The sequence below is a fragment of the Dromiciops gliroides genome, chromosome 4 (assembly GCF_019393635.1).
Source record: "Dromiciops gliroides isolate mDroGli1 chromosome 4, mDroGli1.pri, whole genome shotgun sequence".
Classification (NCBI taxonomy): domain Eukaryota; kingdom Metazoa; phylum Chordata; class Mammalia; order Microbiotheria; family Microbiotheriidae; genus Dromiciops; species Dromiciops gliroides.
Window position 1 is genome coordinate 159,313,121 of NC_057864.1, and position 18,464 is coordinate 159,331,584.

Below are 18,464 nucleotides of genomic sequence, written 5' to 3' on the forward strand. Positions count from 1 at the left end.
GGTCAGATTTGAACTCAGGTCCTCCTGACTCCAGCACTGGTGCTCTATCCACTGCGCCACCTAGCTGCCCCAAGAATGAGTTTCTTAAGGAGTGAGGCCCAGGATATTAATCCTTTCCTTCTCGGCCCTAGTTCCAAGATGAAATGGGCTTCTCTCACATGGAGGATGAAGGTCCAGATGAGGAAGACAGTGTGCCTGAACCCCAGCCCAACTTAAATTCTCCCCAAGCCTTATGGTAGGATTGACAGAAATCCTGGATGACATACAGGGGGAAATGTACTATGAAGCATCCAGGCCTGTGCCTTATATATCAGATTCTCAAAGGTGCTTTGTGTTGTGAGTCTTGAGCATATTGCCTTTGTCCTCAGAGCTTTCGCTTTTTTTTTTGTTTGTTTTTTTGTTTTTGTTTTTAGTGAGGCAATTTAGGTTACAGGGTCACACAGCTAGTAAGTGTTAAGTGTCTGAGATCGAATTTGAACTCAGGTCTTCCTGAATCCAGGGCCTGTGCTCTATCCACTGTGTCGCCTAGCTGCCCCTTGCTTTTTTTCAATTTTCAAAACTGTTTCACTGTTCTCTGACCCCTAACCTAAGGTTCTAAGCTTCTTGGAGTTTTCTGTTTCCTAAGCCTACTTAGCTCTGCGGCTTCAGGGATCTGTTGTACCCTGTTCATTATTGCCTTTCTGGCTTCTGCATCTTTTTTTTCTTCTATTCCTTGCCACCATACACTTCTTCTTTTTTTTTTTTTGGTGGGGCCATGGGGGTTAAGTGACTTGCCCACGGTCACACAGCTAGTAAGTGTCAAGTGCCTGAGGCCAGATTTGAACTCAGGTCCTCCTGAATCCAGGGCCGGTGCTTTATCTACTGCGCCACCTAGCTGACCCAAGCCACTTCTAAACCATAAACATGGGTTTCTGTTTACATGGGTAAAAACATTATACAGATTGAGAAAAATTATATCAGTGTAAAATAGCTAGAAGTACAGATATTAAAACAGTTTACACAAAAGCTGTTTGGTCCCATAATTGATAAAACTTACCCTTTCTTAGCTCTTCAGTCTACTATAGTTACCTGGTTTTATATTGGCCCATCCTTCTCATCATGTCCCCTAAGGAGAATGTCTGAGAATGATCTGAGGAGAAGAATGGGTGAATGAGCTTAATCTGGTATGGGCAGATGAGATGGACAAATTTCACAAACTAGAAGGGTTCTGTGACTAGCTAGGAATATACTTAACTCTCATAATGAATTTTTGGTGCACTACTCATGTACCTTTAAAATCATGTAAACAATTATATCTATCTTCTTTCTTCCAATTGAGGAAAAATAAGGAAATTCAAATGTACAGTGTTCCTATTCTCCTGAAAAAAATTTTAAAATCACCCTCAGTTTACAAAAGACAGCTCTTTTCCTTATACCTGCTTATGTGGGGAAAAAACCCTAAATTTTTGTGAACATTTTGCTTCTCCACAAGAATGTTGAATCTAGTTGAGAACTTAGGGTCAGGTCAACAAGTCTCCTTTTTATGGGGCAGTGCAGCTTTAGACCAAACTGTATCTGTTTGGGAAGGGAGTGAAAGCAGCAGCTGGCATCTCTTGCAGCCTCTCTGGTTGAGTCGTGCTTGAGAGGTGGTGAATTATGTGACCAGCTACAGATTATTTTTCAAACTATGATGCCTACTATGTTCCTTCCCACCCTGCTTGTACTTTGCTTCTCCTTCCCTTTTTACCCATATCCATTTGGGTCATTAATGTAAACTCTTTAAGTACTGACAGCATATCCATGGGCTGTTCAGCAGTGTCCTGGGAGGTTGGGATAGATGTACTTGTCTATGAATTGAAATTGGTAAGCTTTTATTAAATACCAGCTACGTGCCAGACCCTGTGGTAGTTGTTCAGGATCCAGATATAAAAATGAAACAATCTCTGACCACAGAGAACTTAGTGGATACAAAACAGACAAAATACATAGAAAGTATTTTCCTGAAGGTTGGGAACCAGAGCGCTAATAATGTAGAATGTGATATTTCAGCTTAGTCTTACATGGAGTTTATAGGACATATGGATATGCGTTGATTGATTGATTGATGATGATGATGGTGCATTTACATTGATCCATTCATACTCTTTCATCTGATGGTCTTGTCAACAAGGTAGCCACCTATTGTTAGTGGCCTGCTTTGTGCTGTATTAGGGATAGTACCTACTGTTGGCCCTTATTGGCCCAGTGTTCTCATCTATTTCGATACACCTTTCATAGTACTTGCCTTCTAAGAACTTATTATCTAATAGGATCAATGAGAGGCATCATTGTATAATAAATAGAAACATTGGTGAAGTACCATCACAGTTTTTAAAAATACACTATAACTGAAAAGATTTCTGTTTTAGCTGGCTACCTACTTATTTCTAATAATGTTGGCTAGAACATAATTTTGTGGGTTTTCAGTAGTATGTTTATAATGCAGGTATACTTCCTTTTCCATTCGACAATTCTACTTTCAGTTTGGAATGCTTATTTTAACATTAGCCTCAATTAGGTATAATGAAAGAAAAGCTGCTGTCCCTCAAATAATATATAATTTTCTAAAATGAATGCAAATCATTTTTACATTAGCCATAGTTCTGACTTTTCTGCCTCCCTCTGTCCTTGCATTGGAATGAGTAATTATTAGTTCACTGCCTGTGCTGAAACATCATGTAGATGGCTTTATGTTATGTGCTACGTCCTCAGGTTTCCTTAACCTGTTGTCTGGATGTTAAAAATAAATAAAAGTAGCAGAAGGAAAAAAACAATTTTGACTCTACAGTTCATTAAAGAAATTATTGTCTTTTGGTTGTCATAATACCAGGAGGGTACTAAAACATGTAAACTGGTCATCATAACAACATAGGCATGGCATTGTCCCTTTTTCTTATGGTGTCAACATGGAGCTACCATTGATATATGGGGCTCTGACCTAACTGCAGGAGACGGCATTGGAGGTATTTATATTTTTTCCTATCTTTTTTTTTGGGGGGGGCCAATTAGAGTTAAGTGACTTGCCCAGGGTCACACAGCTAGTAAGTGTTAAGTGTCTGAAGCTGTACTTGAACTCAAGTCCTCCTGACTCCAGGGCCGGTGCTCTATCCACTCTACCACCTAGCTGCTCCAGTATTTATATTTTTTATATTTTTATTTTGAGGCAGTCAGGGTTATGTGACTTACCCAGGGTCACAAAGCTGGTAAGAGTCTGTCTCTGAGGACAGATTTGAACTTTAGGGCCACTGATTTATTACTACACCACCTAGCTGCCCTAACACTTAGCATATTATAATGGTGACCTTACTCTGCTTCTTGCTGTTCGACCATGTGCTTGCTCATTTGTATGTCTCCCAGTGGGTGATCAAGGGAAAAGATAAGTTGGAAAACTCATCCTATTGGGGTCATTGTTGCCTTTTGGGAAATTGAATAAGGATAAGCATAAAACCTTTGGCCGATGTGGGATTTAGGTGTTGGAAGCCCTGTCTGTAAATTTCAATTATTTAGGCTCTCCTGGTATCCTATCATCCTCTTTATAATGAAGAATGGGTTCTGGGAAATGTCCACATTTTGAAAAATCCCTTTTGGAAACAGGTGTGAAGCACCCCTAGCAAACTTGCTCCATGACCAGCATCGTACAGTGAAGGAGCTGTTGGAGCAGTTAAGGATGAAGAAGTCTTCAACTAACCAACAACCAGAGGCAGAGAGGCCCAAGCCCCAAAGTGATAAGACCCGACAGACTCTGATTTTGGATGCAGCTCAGAAGAAAAGACTCCAACAACAAATGCAGCAGGTGAGACTCTACTTATTATGGTGACATTTAGCTTTCATATGATCAGGGATTGATAGTTTATAACTAATTCAAGGCCCTGAAATAGGCTTCTTTGTATTAGTAGGAACTGCACCATTTGATCATGAGATTGAGAGAGACTTTGAAATAGCCATTCTACTGCCACACATGATAGCCTTATTTATTTATTTATTTGTTTATTTATTTGTTTCTTTGTTTCTTTATTTGTTTTTGGTGAGGCAGTTGGGGTTAAGTGACTTGCCCAGGGTCACACAGCTAGTAAGTGTAAAGTGTCTGAGGCCGGATTTGAACTCAGGTACTCCTGAATCCAGGGCCGGTGTTCTATCCACTGTACCACCCAGCTGCCCCTACACATGATAGTCTTCAAGGGTTTTTGTTGTTCAGTCGTTTTCAGTCATGTCCAACTCTTTGTGACCCCATTTGGGACCTTCTTGACAAACATACTGGAGTAGTTTGCTGTTTCCTTCTCCAGCTCATTTTACAGGTGAGTCAAAAAGGGTTAAGTGACACCCAGGGACACACAGGTAGTAAATATCGTAAGTCCAGGTTTCAGTTCAGGAAGATGTCTTCCTGACTCCACTATATCACCTAGCTGCCCGCCTTCAAGTGTACCAGATTCCAAATAGCCTTCTGTAATGCATTCCACAGTCTAACAATTTACATAGGACAGGGGTAGTTCTTCCTTATGGTTGATTTACATTCCTAATGTTATACCTGATACTCATTACTTTTGTTCCTGTCATTCTGGTTAAGGGATGCCTGTTTGATCTCAGTCAAGATGGAATATTAAGCATTGTACACAGTAACAGCAATGTTGTGATGATCACCTGTGATAGGCTTAGCTCTTCTCAGCAATACAATGATCCAAGACAGTTCCAAAAGACTCATGATAGAAAATGCCCTCTACATCCAGAAAAAGAACTAGAGAATCTGAATGCAGATTAAAGTCTACTCTCTTTACTTGTGTTGTTTTTTATTTCTTCTTTCTTCTTATTTTTCATTTTGTTCTGATTCTTTTATAACATGACTATTGTGGAAATATGTTTAACATGATTATATTGTATAACCTATATCAGATTGTTCCCTGTCTTCAGGAGAGGAGAGGGAAGAAAAGGAGGGAGAAAATTTTGGAAATCAAAATCTGAAAAAATGAATGTTAAAAACTGTCTTTACATATAATTTTAAAATAAAATAAAAGGTGGGCAACCAGGTGGCGCAGTGGATAAAGCACCAGCCTTGGATTCAGGAGGACCTGACTTCAAATCTGGTCCCAAACACTTGACATTTACTAGCTGTGTAACCCTGGGCAAGTCACTTAACCCTCATTGTCCCGACCAAAAAAAAAAAAAAAAGACTATTTTTAAAAATCCTGGAAAAGGGGAAAAAAACAATGTTAAGGCTGTTCACAGTTCTCATAGGCCTTTAGGAAGAAAAATATTTGCATTAAAGTAACAGTGACATATTGGCTCTTAAAATGGCAGCACCCTACATATCACTAATGTACTTTATTTCTTTTTTTTTCTCCTCTTAGCATGTTCAGCTCCTGACTCAGATTCACCTCTTGTCCAGCGCCAACCCTATCCTCAGTTCAGAAGCCAATACCACCAAAATGTTTCTTGTAAGGCTTGTCTACCCCTAGTCTCTGAAAGCTAGAGTGTGAAATCAGTTTGGCCAATATAATTTACATCGATTCTTTTACATACATTGGCTAATCCTCCCTGATTCTTATAATTTTTTTTCTGTTTTGAATTTTGTTTTCCAAATTACATGTAAAAACAAATTTTGACATCAATTTTTTAAAACTTTGTGTTCCAACTTTTCTTCCTCCCTCCCTTCTCACCCCCCACCTCCAAGAACTCAAGCAATTCAATATAAGTTATACATGAGTAGTCATGGAAAATATCCCCACATTAGCTAGGTTGTGAGAGAAAACAGATAAAAGCAAAACTTCAGATTAAGGAACCGTCAAAAAAAATATATGCTTCAGTCTGTTTTCAGATAGCATCAGTTCTTTTGATGTAGATGGATTACAATTTTCATAAATCCTTCAGAGTTATATTGCATTGCCTAAAATAACTATGTGCTTCCCACCACATCATTTTACACTATTGCTATTATTTTGTATACAGTACATTTCACTCTACTTCAGTTCTTGTAGGTCTTTCCAGGTTTTTCTGATAGCATCCTGTTCATCATAACTTTTATATAGTACCTTAAATTTGACAAAGTATTTTCTTCACAATAGCCCAGCAAAGTAGGTATCATATGTTTAGCCATTATAGTCAATCGTTATAACTATTTCCCTCCATCCTATTCCCTTCCCATGATGTTTACTCCATTTTCTATCTTCTCTGAAGCTATTCCTCCTCAAAAGTGTTTTGCTTCTGACTGTTCCCTCCCCTGCTCTGCCCTCCCCTTCTACTTTTCTGTAGCATTAAATAGATTACTCCTCCCAATTGGATATGTAAATTATTCCCTCCTTGAGCCCATTCTGATGAGGTTAAGGCCTTTAAACTAATTCTGTTTTCTAAATTTTTCTTCTTCCCTCCCTCCTCAACTCTCCCTGTGAAATTAAGCAATTCAATACATATCATACATGTGGTGTTATGCAGAACATCTTCACCTTCCTCAAAAGTGTTTTGCTTTTTACAGCTCCCTCCCCAAAACTTCCCTTGCCTCCTTCCCCTCTTCTCCCCCCTACCATCTCCTTCTCCTCCCACTTTCCCTCAGGTCAAAATATATTACTATACCCATTTGAGTATGTATGTTATTCCCTCTTTGAGCCAGTTTTGATGATAGTAAGGTTCACTCACTCCCCCACTCCTTCCCCCTCTTCCGTTCCCCTCCATAAGCTTTTTTTTTGTTTCCTTCATGTGAGCTACCTCTCCCTAGTCCACCTCTTCCCTTCCCCCTCCCCCAGTGCATTCCTCCTAACCCTCAACCCTATTTTAAAGATGTCATCATGGGTTAGCTAGGTGGCACAGTGGACAAAGCACTAGCCATGGACCCAGGAGGCCCCAAGCCCAAATCCAGACCCAGACATACACCACCCCACACTGCCTGCCCCACAAAAAACAAGGATAAACAAAAAACAAATGCTTTACAGATATCATCCCTTCATATTTAGATCAGACCTGTGTCTTCTAAGTGTATTCCTTTCAGCTACCCTAATACTGAGAAAGTTCTTATCAGTTCAAAGTATTATCTTCCCTTGTAGGAATGTAAATAGTTTAATCTTTTAATAGTCCTCATGATTTCTTTTTCCTGTTTACCTTTTTATGCTTCTCTAGGGTCTTGTATTGGAAAGTCAAATTTTCTATTCAGTTCAGGTCTTTTCATCACAAATGCCTGAAAGTCCTCTTTTTCATTGAAATCCAGTTTTTTTCCTCTGAAAGATTATACAAAGTTTTGCTGGGTATGTGATTCTTTGCCCAGTTCCTTTGCCCTCTGGAATATTATATTCCATGCCCTCCAGTCCTTTAATGTAGATGGATCTTGTTTTATCCTTATTGTAGCTCCACAGTATTTGAATTCTTTTTTTCTAGCTGCTTGCAATATTTTCTCCTTGACCTGGGATGTCTGGAATTTGGCTATAATATTCCTGTATGTTTTCCTTTTGGGATCTCTTTCAGGAGGTGATTGGTGGATTCTTTCAATTTCTATTTCACCTTCTGTTTCTAGAATATCAGTGTAATTTTCCATGACAATTTCTTGGAAGATGCTGTCTAAACTCTTGTTTTGGTCATGTTTTTCAGGTAGTCCAATGATTTTGAAATTATTTCTCCTGGATCTATTTTCCAGGTCAGCTATTTTTCCAAGGAGATATCTGATATTGCCCTCTATTTTTTTCTATTCGTTTGGATGTGCTTTACTGTGTCTTGCTTTCTCATAAAGTCACTAGCTTCCATTTGTTCAATCCTAATTCTTAGACAATTATTTTCTTCAGAGAGCTTTTCAGGCTGTTCACTTTTTTCTCATGATTTTCCTGCATCACTCTCATTTCTCTTTCCATTCTTTCCTCCACCTCTCTAAATCTTCATTCCATCTCTATTATTTTCTCTTCAATGTTCCTGTTGAGCACTTCCATGTACTGAGACCAATTGATATTTTTCTTGGAAGCTTTGGATGTAGGGGCCCTGAAGTGGTTATCCTCTTCTGAGGGTGCACCTTGATCTTCCTTTCTACTAAAGAAACTTTCTAAAATTCTCAACTTTCTTTGCTTGCTCAGCTTGCTGTCTTTTACTTTGACTTTTAACTCCCTCTTGCAGTGGGGCCCTACTTCCAAGCTACACTGTCCCAAGCTTCAGAGGATCCCAGGTGTTTTGGTTTGAGGGAGGGCAGGTTTTTCTCTTGCCTGGCCTGTTCTCTTGCCGGGAAGATAACTTCAAGCCAACATGCTAATTAACCAGCCAGCAGAACTTTGTGTGCTGTGGTCCTTAGCTACTTGGAACCTGCACCCCCTCCCCGACCTGGGCCTCCCACTGCTCAAGATTTCTTCCTGGTTCCCTACTGGGGTAGGATAGCCAAATTCCTCCTTAGGTCCCGCAGACACCCCTGCACTTTTCCCCTAGCTAGCCATTCAGCCCTCTCACCCCACCATAAGCTTAGATCTAGAGGACCCTGTTGCTGCTGTTGATTGGGAGACTTGGGGGATAAGTTCTCTGGTGCAGCATGCCTGGGGTCTGTGTCAGCCTGATCAGGGGTTGGATTCTTCTTGTAGTCCAGCACAGCCCCCTCTAATCTGTCTGTGGCTGGAAAATAATCTCAGTCCATCTTTTTTGGGTTTTGCTGCTCCAGGGATTGTTTTATGGCTGTTTTTGGAGTAATTCCCTGATTCCTATCTTATCCATTTTCCTTATAAAAGTATAGATGATATTATAGTAAGTTTTCTTTAGGCCTACCACCTCATATTCACCTCTATTTAGTTTCATGTAGGTCCGTCTAATTTTTTTCTTGTTTTTTCCTGTATGCCATATTTTCATAGCTGTAGAATTAATTGGTCATCTATTAAGCATATCACCAGTGATTTATATAATGTATTTTTGTTTTGTTTTGTTTTTAGTGAGGCAATTGGAGTTAAGTGACTTGCCCAGGGTCACACAGCTAGTAAGTGTTAAGTGTCTGAGGCCAGATTTGAACTCAGATACTCCTGACTCCAAGGCCGGTGCTCTATCCACTATTCCACCTAGCTGCCCCGATTTATATAATGTATTAACCTCATTTTCTACAAAATTAAAAAAATAACATGATGTGGATAATTAAGGTGGAGAAAATTGTAGAGGATTAAATATTATAATTTGTCACTGGGAAAATAGTGCCTGAAGTTAGTGGCAGGGGAATGATCGTGCATGCTACATTTCTGGATATAGGCATCTTTTGTGATAGAATTGGCTAGCTCTTCCTTGTTGGTTAACATTTATTGAGGACCTATGAAAGGATACAAAAGCAATAGAAGACGTGATCTTTGCTAGCAAATAGCCTGTGGTCTATTTAGGAGGAAACAACATTCTCTGGAAGTAGAAACTTAAGAAAAAAAACCAAACCTTTGTGTTGCTACTTTTGTTTTTATATCATTTTTATTTCCAAATATATATTTCACTGGACTGCTAGGTGACACAGTGAATAAAGCACTGGCCCTGCATTCAGAAGGACCTGAGTTCACATCTGGCCTCAGACACTTGACACTTACTAGTTGTGTGCCTGCCCTTGGACAAGGCACTTAACCCTCATTGCCCTCGGGTGGTGGTGGAGGAGAACCTATTGATTCAAATATATACTTCTTTCTTTCTCCTTCCCTAGAGAGGAATCACTTATAACAAAGAACTTAAGAAAGGGGTGGGGGGGAGAGTAAAGTTCAGCAAAACTAACCAACACATCAATCATATCTTACATTATATTCACTCTTCAAAATCTATAGTCCCCCACTGTGCAAAGAAAGAAAGGAGTTACATTTGAAGGTGAAAAGTGAAAAAAAAAATGAGGTGAGGTTAATTAAGGAAGTCTTTCTCAAAGAGACTATGTTTAGAATTTATTTTGTAAACTCCAATTAACTCTGTTCCTGTCTCCACCTTGTAGCCTTTCCTTTTTTGAAAGAGTTTTTTGACCAGGGTCTAATCCTTATGTCTGGGACATAGATCATTTTCATATCCATTTTTTCCCAGAGGGAGCTAGGGGCCTTTGCTCAAAGACCCATTGTCCTTCACCATCAATGCAACCCCAAGTTTCAGACCATGTTCCAGCCGTGTAACCTGAAAGGTGCGATGCAACTCATTGAAGACTTTCACTCACACATCCACATTGACTGGAGCCCTCGAAAAAATGCCAGGAAAAGTGGTAAGGGACATAGTGCTCAAATTAATGTCCAGTAATGGTTCTAGGTGCATGATGTTCTTGGTCCTCTAAGGAAAGTTAACATGTGTGACTAGAGTGGAGAAGAGAACAGGAGAAGGTTTGTCCCTTTCCCTCCTTTTCCTTTTTCTAGGGCTATATGTGATCTTTTAGTCCAGGAACAAAGTTATGTGTAGTAGACAAAGTGGGAGACAGTCTATAGGGAGAAACGTCAGTGCCAGGAATTGAACTATGTACAGACATGAGTGAGATGAAATATGAGAACTAACTCAGAGAAAAATGTAGCTATGGTAGATAGGTAGTATGAATTTGTGGAAAATTTTTTAAATTGTCATATTATCTGTAACCCATTCATTTCACCTAAACCCATGTTTAATACAGACTCCTTACATTTTTATAGTATTTAAATTATCAAAGTAGCCAATTTATTCTCTCTTTTTTTTTTTTTTTGGTGAGGCAGTTGAGGTTAAGTGACTTGCCCAGGGTCACACAGCCAGTTAAGTGTCAAGTGTCTGAGGCTGGATTTGAACTCAGGTCCTCCTGACTCCAGGGCCAGTGCTCTATCCACTGCGCCACCTAGCTGTCCCATTCATTCTCACAGAATTCCTGTGGGGAAAGTAGAGTATATAGAATTTCCCTTTTATACATAGATAAACTGTTGCACAGGGGCCAAGTAATTCCCTTTGGGTTGCGACCTAGTAGTGATGGGACCAGGACTAGCTAGAGCCTAGAACTCTTGACTCCTAGTACTAACTTGTTTGAGGGACTCAGATCAAATGAATTCCATTTTGGGGCAAGTTCAGCTCTAGGACTTGGCAGTTTTATTCTGATTGATTAGTTCTAGAAAGGAGGAAATATATAGTTTTGCTTCTAGTTCACATGGGTTCAGTAGATGTTATGTTGGCAAGGGGGGTTCTTGGTTTGGTTAGCTAATTGTTAAAAAAAAATTAGATCTGATTTGGTTCAGGTACATATATCAAAAGAATATGCTATAGAGTTGTGAGACTTGAGTCGGCAGAGTGAAAACAATGGAAAATTTCAAAGAATATTATAGATAAGATTTAAAGGCAGTTTTGCTTAAATGCACAGGGATGTACTATGTGACTTACCCCATATTCCAGATTTCTGTGAACCAGAGATTCTTTTTACAGCCAATGAATTTCCTTGTCTGCCGAAGCAAGTAGCCTGGATCCTGGCCACAAGCAAGGTCTTCATGTATCCAGAGTTACTACCCATATGTTCCTTGAAAGCAAAGAATCCCAGGGATAAGGTATTCTTCACCAAAGCAGAAGACAAGTACGTATTCACTATCAGGAAGGAAGAAAAATAAAAAACTATGAGAAGGAATCCTAGTTCCAACTCCTTAGGGGCTACCAATTTAATGTAGCAGATAGAACAGAAACAACAAGACAGACATAAAAAAGAGAGAAATGAGTACAGACTACCTGGCTGGACAGAGCTGTTGCCATCAGCCATTAGTGACTGGCAACAGAGAGAGGAGATCATAGAACTGGAGTGGGGCAGAGAATGAGTCTGAGTCTGGGGAATTTGGAGGAGTATTTGAAAGGAGGAGGGGCAAGGCCTGTTTCTGAATCTGTGCGTCTTTTTCAGTTTGTTAGCTTTGGGGCTGAAACATTTTGAAGGAACTGAGTTTCCAAAACCTCTAATCAGTAAATATCTCCTGACTGCCAAGTCTGCTGATCAGCTGACAGTGAGAATCAAGAACCTCTGCATCACCAAGGCTCCTGACAATATTATCAAAGTGAGCTTCCTCTTTTAATTCAAACTTCTTTGTGTTAAAGAATTGCATTAATTTTGCCACTATGTATTTTCCTTTGTCCCTCTGTATACACATACCCATCACTTACTCAAAAAGAAGCTTCTTTGTGCCCAGGGTGAGGGGCAGTTGGTGCCTTTCTCTTGATTCTGCCCTAGTTATTACACTCCTCATGGGGAGTTGAGCAGGACTTAAGCAGTGTGACTGTCATCTTTATTTCCTCCATTCCTTCTTCATTCCCTTTGCCCCAGTTATGCCTAGGGGAGAAAGACACAGGACATTGGAACAAGGATGGGATCAATGCTAATTTAAGTATTAATTCTGCCTAAAGTGCAGAAACTCCCAACTTGAGGATGTTTGAATACGATGACTGCTTGCATCTACAGAAAAAAAAATGGCTTGATTTGACCTTGATTTCCCATGTGTTATTCCCACCCCTCACCCCCACCATTTCCCAACCTGGCATTATGACATGAGGATTATAACTCCTGTTTATCCTTTGTTCTCAGTATTATAAGAAGACAAAGCAGCTGCCTATATTGTTTAAGTGCTGTGAGGAGCTTCAGCCTGATCAGTGGAAACCACCTGTGGAGAGGGAAGAGCGCCATCTCCCATTCTGGTTAAAGGTAAAGCCTTTATTGTTCCTCCCACAAAGACTGACAGGGAATCAGAGATATCATGGAAAAGTCACTGCAAGAGATTTAGAGAGTCCAGTTCAGTCCAAATTGGGCTGCAAGAAAGCTTAAGGAATATTTTCATCTGCCCTGAACCTCTAACTAGATGAGAATCTCTTTTTTTGTTAGAAGAGGTAAGGGTCCAAAGGTATGGAGTATTGTTTGTAACATTAGGAGGCTTTTTTTGATGTGTTACTTGTTTTTTGCTGATTTTTTTTCTTCTTCTCTTAAAAAAAAATTCTTGACTATAAGAGATGGCTTTCTGAGAGTGATGAAGGGAAGAGACACAAGAAGAAATCTTAGGTGAAATAAAACCAAAAGAAATCATAGAGAGGCTTTGAAGTCCTACAAAAAGAACTAGAAAACAGCATTCTTTTTTTCTCTTTAACCCTGGTTAAAATAAATAACCAGAGTGTTTATCTTCCCTGCAGGCCAGTTTGCCATCCATCCAGGAGGGACTGCATCACTTAGCTAATGATGTTGGAGAATCAGAAAATTTATCTGATGTAGCTGAGCCAAGTTCTGAACCAGGACTTGATAAAGGCAGCTTGAAGTCAAAGAATGAGAATCGATATCCCCTACAGCTGCCCAAGGGTGTTGTATTATCACTAAAACCACTTGCTAAGGGATTTTCTAGGAAAGCTTGGTGCCAGAGAAGGTCATCAGTCCTGAAGCCCCTCCTTATCCGTCCCAGCCCTGCTCTCCAACCTGTTTCCAGTACTGGGAGAACTCCAACTAGATTGAGCCAGTCAGAAGAACCTCCAAGCAAAGTGGTGGCCCAGATCCCCAGCCTGATCCAGCCAACTACTGCCTTACAGTCAGTGCCAGGAGGTCCACCTACTGGGGGTGACAGCTTTGAGCTTCCCATGGCTCTGCCATCTGTGGCCCCTGAGAATGGGACTTGCCTTCCCCAAACTGTGTCCCAAACCTTGCTCTCCCCTGGCCCAGAAGGCTTCCAGCCTAAAGTCATGGTGCCAGCACATGTTACCTCCAAGCCACGTAAGAGAGGGAGGAAACGAGGACTTCCAAAGACAAAGAGAGAGCGGCTCCTTCGCCCTGCACCAGTCATCCTCACTGTCCCTGCTACCACTATAAAGGTTGTGAGCCTTGGCAATGGCTGTAATGTGATCCAGCCTCTTGGTGCAGCTGTAGCTCAGAGCCCTCAGACTATCCCCATAACGACTCTCTTAGTTAGCCCCACCTCTTTCCCCTGCCCACTGAACCAGCCTCTTGTAGCTTCTTCCATACCACCCTTAATTGTCTCCAGTAACCCTGTGAATCTCCCTGTGCCGCCTACCCCAGAGGATAATACACAGGTGAAATCAGACATTCCTTGTCCTCCCACTGAAGGAAAAAGTATCTTTCCAACCATGGAGCCCAAATTGGAACCTCAAGAATTATCTGCTCTCTCCTCTACTCTCTCACCCAAAGAGGAACACAGCCCTGTGCCTCCCCCACCAGGCAAGGCCACCAGCCAAGGAGACCCATTTATGGGTAATGTCCATAGCTGGACTGTTGTAAGGACAGTGGAAGGGAAGGAAGTCCTAGAGCCACTGACTCAGGTCTCCTGGGAAACATTAACTTTTCTCCCTGGGAATTTGGTGGAAATTGTTAAAGTAGAGCCAGAAGACCCTGGGGAAGAAGTCAAACTGCCCCGGAACAAGTCACCTGAGCAGAATATCTGGGGTGAAATCAAAGAAGAGGTGTCTGTGGAACTGGATACAGGCCCTGCAGGTGAGGGGGCAAAGAGTACCCAAGAGGTGAAGAAAGAAGCTGTTTTACAGGAGGAGGAGAGAGGTGAGAGGACAGAGATGTCTTCATTTCTCCATGAGACTCAGGGGGAAGGGAACACAAGAGGAGAGGTCAGCAAAGGGTCTCCCAAGAATATTTCCTCTCCTACCATCCCTGCTGCCCTTAGTAGTCCCCTAGGAAAGCCTGAAGATTCATCCAGTGTTGATGGCCAATTAGTGGGGACCCCAGCTGGCCGAGAAACGGGGGGTGAGAAGGATGGGCCAGAAGAGGAAGAGGAAGAAGATTTTGATGATCTCACACAAGATGAGGAAGATGAGGAGATGTCATCAGCTTCTGAAGAATCAGTGCTCTCTGTTCCTGAGCTTCAGGTAGGCATTTAGGATACCTACCCTGGAGTAGTTAAAGCCTCAAAAAAGATATATTTAACAGGTAATCACCTTTCAGTTATCTGGTCTATATAGTGTGTGGCAAGTGCTAGGAATGTTGGGGAATAATAGTACAGATAATCTTAAAATCATTTGTGCTAGGCTTTGGAATGTAGTTTGTGTGGGGTTTTTTGTTTGTTTGTTTTTTGAGCAAATTTAACTTTCTACTTAGGTTTCCCTTAAAATAGTGTGGGCATTCCTTATGCACATACTGAATGATTCCTAGACATTTTCTGTGGGTAATCCATATCCAGAAAATTGAGAATTAATTATGTATACAATTGAATGGAGGAATGTGAGTGGATTTCCTTGTTAGAAGAGGTCAGGGACCAAAGGTATGAAATATTGCATATAACATTAGAGTTTGGGGTTTTTTTTTTGACGCGTTATTTGTTTTTTGCTGATTTTTTTCTTTCCTCTTTTTTTAATGTAATAAACATTTTTATTTATAGTTTGGGTTCTGATTTTTTCTCCTTCCCTCCCTCCCTTTCCCCCTCCCTGAGGCAAAAAGCAATCAGATACGGGTTATGTATGCATGATTATGTAAAACATTACCATATTTCTCATTTTGTACAAGAAATTTTGTTTAAAACAAAAAAAAATAAAAGAAAGTGAAAAATACCATGCTTCAGTCTGTTCCATCAATATCAATTCTTTCTTTGGAGGTAGACAGTATGTTTCATCAGTAGTTCTTTGGGATTGTCTTGCATCATTGTATTGTTGAGACTAGTCAAGTCATTCACAGTTCTTCATCAAATGGTACTGCTGTTTCTATACATAATGTCCCCTTGGTTCTGCTCACTTCACTATACATCATTTCATACATGTCTTTCTAGGCCTTTCTGAAGTCATCCTGGTTGTCATTTCTTATACCAAAATAATATTCTTTCACCATCATATACCACAGTTTGTTTAGCCATTCCTCAATTGATGGGCATTCCTTTGATTTCCAATTCTTACCCACCACAGAAAGAGCTGCTATAAATATTTTTATAAAAATAGGTCTTTTTCTCTTCTGGGGGATGTTTTTGGGATATAAACCTAGCAGTGTTATTGCTGAACCAAAGGGTATGCTTTCTTCCTCTTTTAAAAAAAAATTCTTGACTATAAGAGATGGCTTTCTGAGAGTGATGAAGGGAAGAGACACAAGAAGAAATCTTAGGTGAAATAAAACCAAAAGAAATCATAGAGAGGCTTTGAAGTCCTACAAAAAGAACTAGAAAACAGCATTCTTTTTTCTCTTTAACCCTGGTTAAAATAAATAACCAGAGTGTTTATCTTCCCTGCAGGCCAGTTTGCCATCCATCCAGGAGGGATTGCATCACTTAGCTAATGATGTTGGAGAATCAGAAAATTTATCTGATGTAGCTGAGCCAAGTTCTGAACCAGGACTTGATAAAGGCAGCTTGAAGTCAAAGAATGAGAATCGATATCCCCTACAGCTGCCCAAGGGTGTTGTATTATCACTAAAACCACTTGCTAAGGGATTTTCTAGGAAAGCTTGGTGCCAGAGAAGGTCATCAGTCCTGAAGCCCCTCCTTATCCGTCCCAGCCCTGCTCTCCAACCTGTTTCCAGTACTGGGAGAACTCCAACTAGATTGAGCCAGTCAGAAGAACCTCCAAGCAAAGTGGTGGCCCAGATCCCCAGCCTGATCCAGCCAACTACTGCCTTACAGTCAGTGCCAGGAGGTCCACCTACTGGGGGTGACAGCTTTGAGCTTCCCATGGCTCTGCCATCTGTGGCCCCTGAGAATGGGACTTGCCTTCCCCAAACTGTGTCCCAAACCTTGCTCTCCCCTGGCCCAGAAGGCTTCCAGCCTAAAGTCATGGTGCCAGCACATGTTACCTCCAAGCCACGTAAGAGAGGGAGGAAACGAGGACTTCCAAAGACAAAGAGAGAGCGGCTCCTTCGCCCTGCACCAGTCATCCTCACTGTCCCTGCTACCACTATAAAGGTTGTGAGCCTTGGCAATGGCTGTAATGTGATCCAGCCTCTTGGTGCAGCTGTAGCTCAGAGCCCTCAGACTATCCCCATAATGACTCTCTTAGTTAGCCCCACCTCTTTCCCCTGCCCACTGAACCAGCCTCTTGTAGCTTCTTCCATACCACCCTTAATTGTCTCCAGTAACCCTGTGAATCTCCCTGTGCCGCCTACCCCAGAGGATAATACACAGGTGAAATCAGACATTCCTTGTCCTCCCACTGAAGGAAAAAGTATCTTTCCAACCATGGAGCCCAAATTGGAACCTCAAGAATTATCTGCTCTCTCCTCTACTCTCTCACCCAAAGAGGAACACAGCCCTGTGCCTCCCCCACCAGGCAAGGCCACCAGCCAAGGAGACCCATTTATGGGTAATGTCCATAGCTGGACTGTTGTAAGGACAGTGGAAGGGAAGGAAGTCCTAGAGCCACTGACTCAGGTCTCCTGGGAAACATTAACTTTTCTCCCTGGGAATTTGGTGGAAATTGTTAAAGTAGAGCCAGAAGACCCTGGGGAAGAAGTCAAACTGCCCCGGAACAAGTCACCTGAGCAGAATATCTGGGGTGAAATCAAAGAAGAGGTGTCTGTGGAACTGGATACAGGCCCTGCAGGTGAGGGGGCAAAGAGTACCCAAGAGGTGAAGAAAGAAGCTGTTTTACAGGAGGAGGAGAGAGGTGAGAGGACAGAGATGTCTTCATTTCTCCATGAGACTCAGGGGGAAGGGAACACAAGAGGAGAGGTCAGCAAAGGGTCTCCCAAGAATATTTCCTCTCCTACCATCCCTGCTGCCCTTAGTAGTCCCCTAGGAAAGCCTGAAGATTCATCCAGTGTTGATGGCCAATTAGTGGGGACCCCAGCTGGCCGAGAAACGGGGGGTGAGAAGGATGGGCCAGAAGAGGAAGAGGAAGAAGATTTTGATGATCTCACACAAGATGAGGAAGATGAGGAGATGTCATCAGCTTCTGAAGAATCAGTGCTCTCTGTTCCTGAGCTTCAGGTAGGCATTTAGGATACCTACCCTGGAGTAGTTAAAGCCTCAAAAAAGATATATTTAACAGGTAATCACCTTTCAGTTATCTGGTCTATATAGTGTGTGGCAAGTGCTAGGAATGTTGGGGAATAATAGTACAGATAATCTTAAAATCATTTGTGCTAGGCTTTGGAATGTAGTTTGTGTGGGGTTTTTTGTTTGTTTGTTTTTTGAGCAAATTTAACTTTCTACTTAGGTTTCCCTTAGAATAGTGTGGGCATTCCTTATGCACATACTGAATGATTCCTAGACATTTTCTGTGGGTGATCCATATCCAGAAAATTGAGAGTTAATTATGTATACAGTTGAATGGAGGAATGTGAGTGGATTTCCTTGCAAGATTGTGATGGAAAAAGGAGGGACAATTATGGATCTGTCTGAAAAGCTTCCTGAAGGAGATGATGTTTTAAGTAGTTCAAACCTTTCAGCATAGAGGAGCCTTTGAAAGGTTAGCATCCCTCTTCTCTACTATTCAGGAAAATTGGCAGTAACCTTACCCATCTCTTATTCTTTATTTCTTAACTCAGGGAATCATTTCCTGATAGTTGAAATGCTTTCTTTAGTGTTGTTCCTTTAAAAATCTCATTTCATCACATTTTACAAGCTGGTGTATGCACAATTGAAACCCCTACAGTATACAGTTCCTAA

General features: G+C 41.2%; 1 protein-coding gene across 11 annotated transcripts in view; it reads left to right on the forward strand.

Moving 5' to 3' along the window:
* Window positions 1-18,464, forward strand: part of GON4L (gon-4 like) — a 298,840-nt gene that overhangs the window by 258,420 nt on the left and 21,956 nt on the right. For 4 of the 11 annotated variants that reach the window (XM_044002400.1, XM_044002402.1, XM_044002401.1 and 1 more), the window contains exons 4-12: window positions 132-235; window positions 3,613-3,811; window positions 5,361-5,447; window positions 9,991-10,162; window positions 11,329-11,473; window positions 11,789-11,939; window positions 12,464-12,580; window positions 13,060-14,748; window positions 16,095-17,783. In XM_044002400.1, the coding sequence (XP_043858335.1) occupies window positions 132-235; window positions 3,613-3,811; window positions 5,361-5,447; window positions 9,991-10,162; window positions 11,329-11,473; window positions 11,789-11,939; window positions 12,464-12,580; window positions 13,060-14,748; window positions 16,095-17,783 (4,353 nt within the window). The remainder of the gene's footprint in view (window positions 1-131; window positions 236-3,612; window positions 3,812-5,360; window positions 5,448-9,990; window positions 10,163-11,328; window positions 11,474-11,788; window positions 11,940-12,463; window positions 12,581-13,059; window positions 14,749-16,094; window positions 17,784-18,464) is intronic. The other 7 variants (XM_044002403.1, XM_044002405.1, XM_044002404.1 and 4 more) reach the window with 2 other exon arrangements.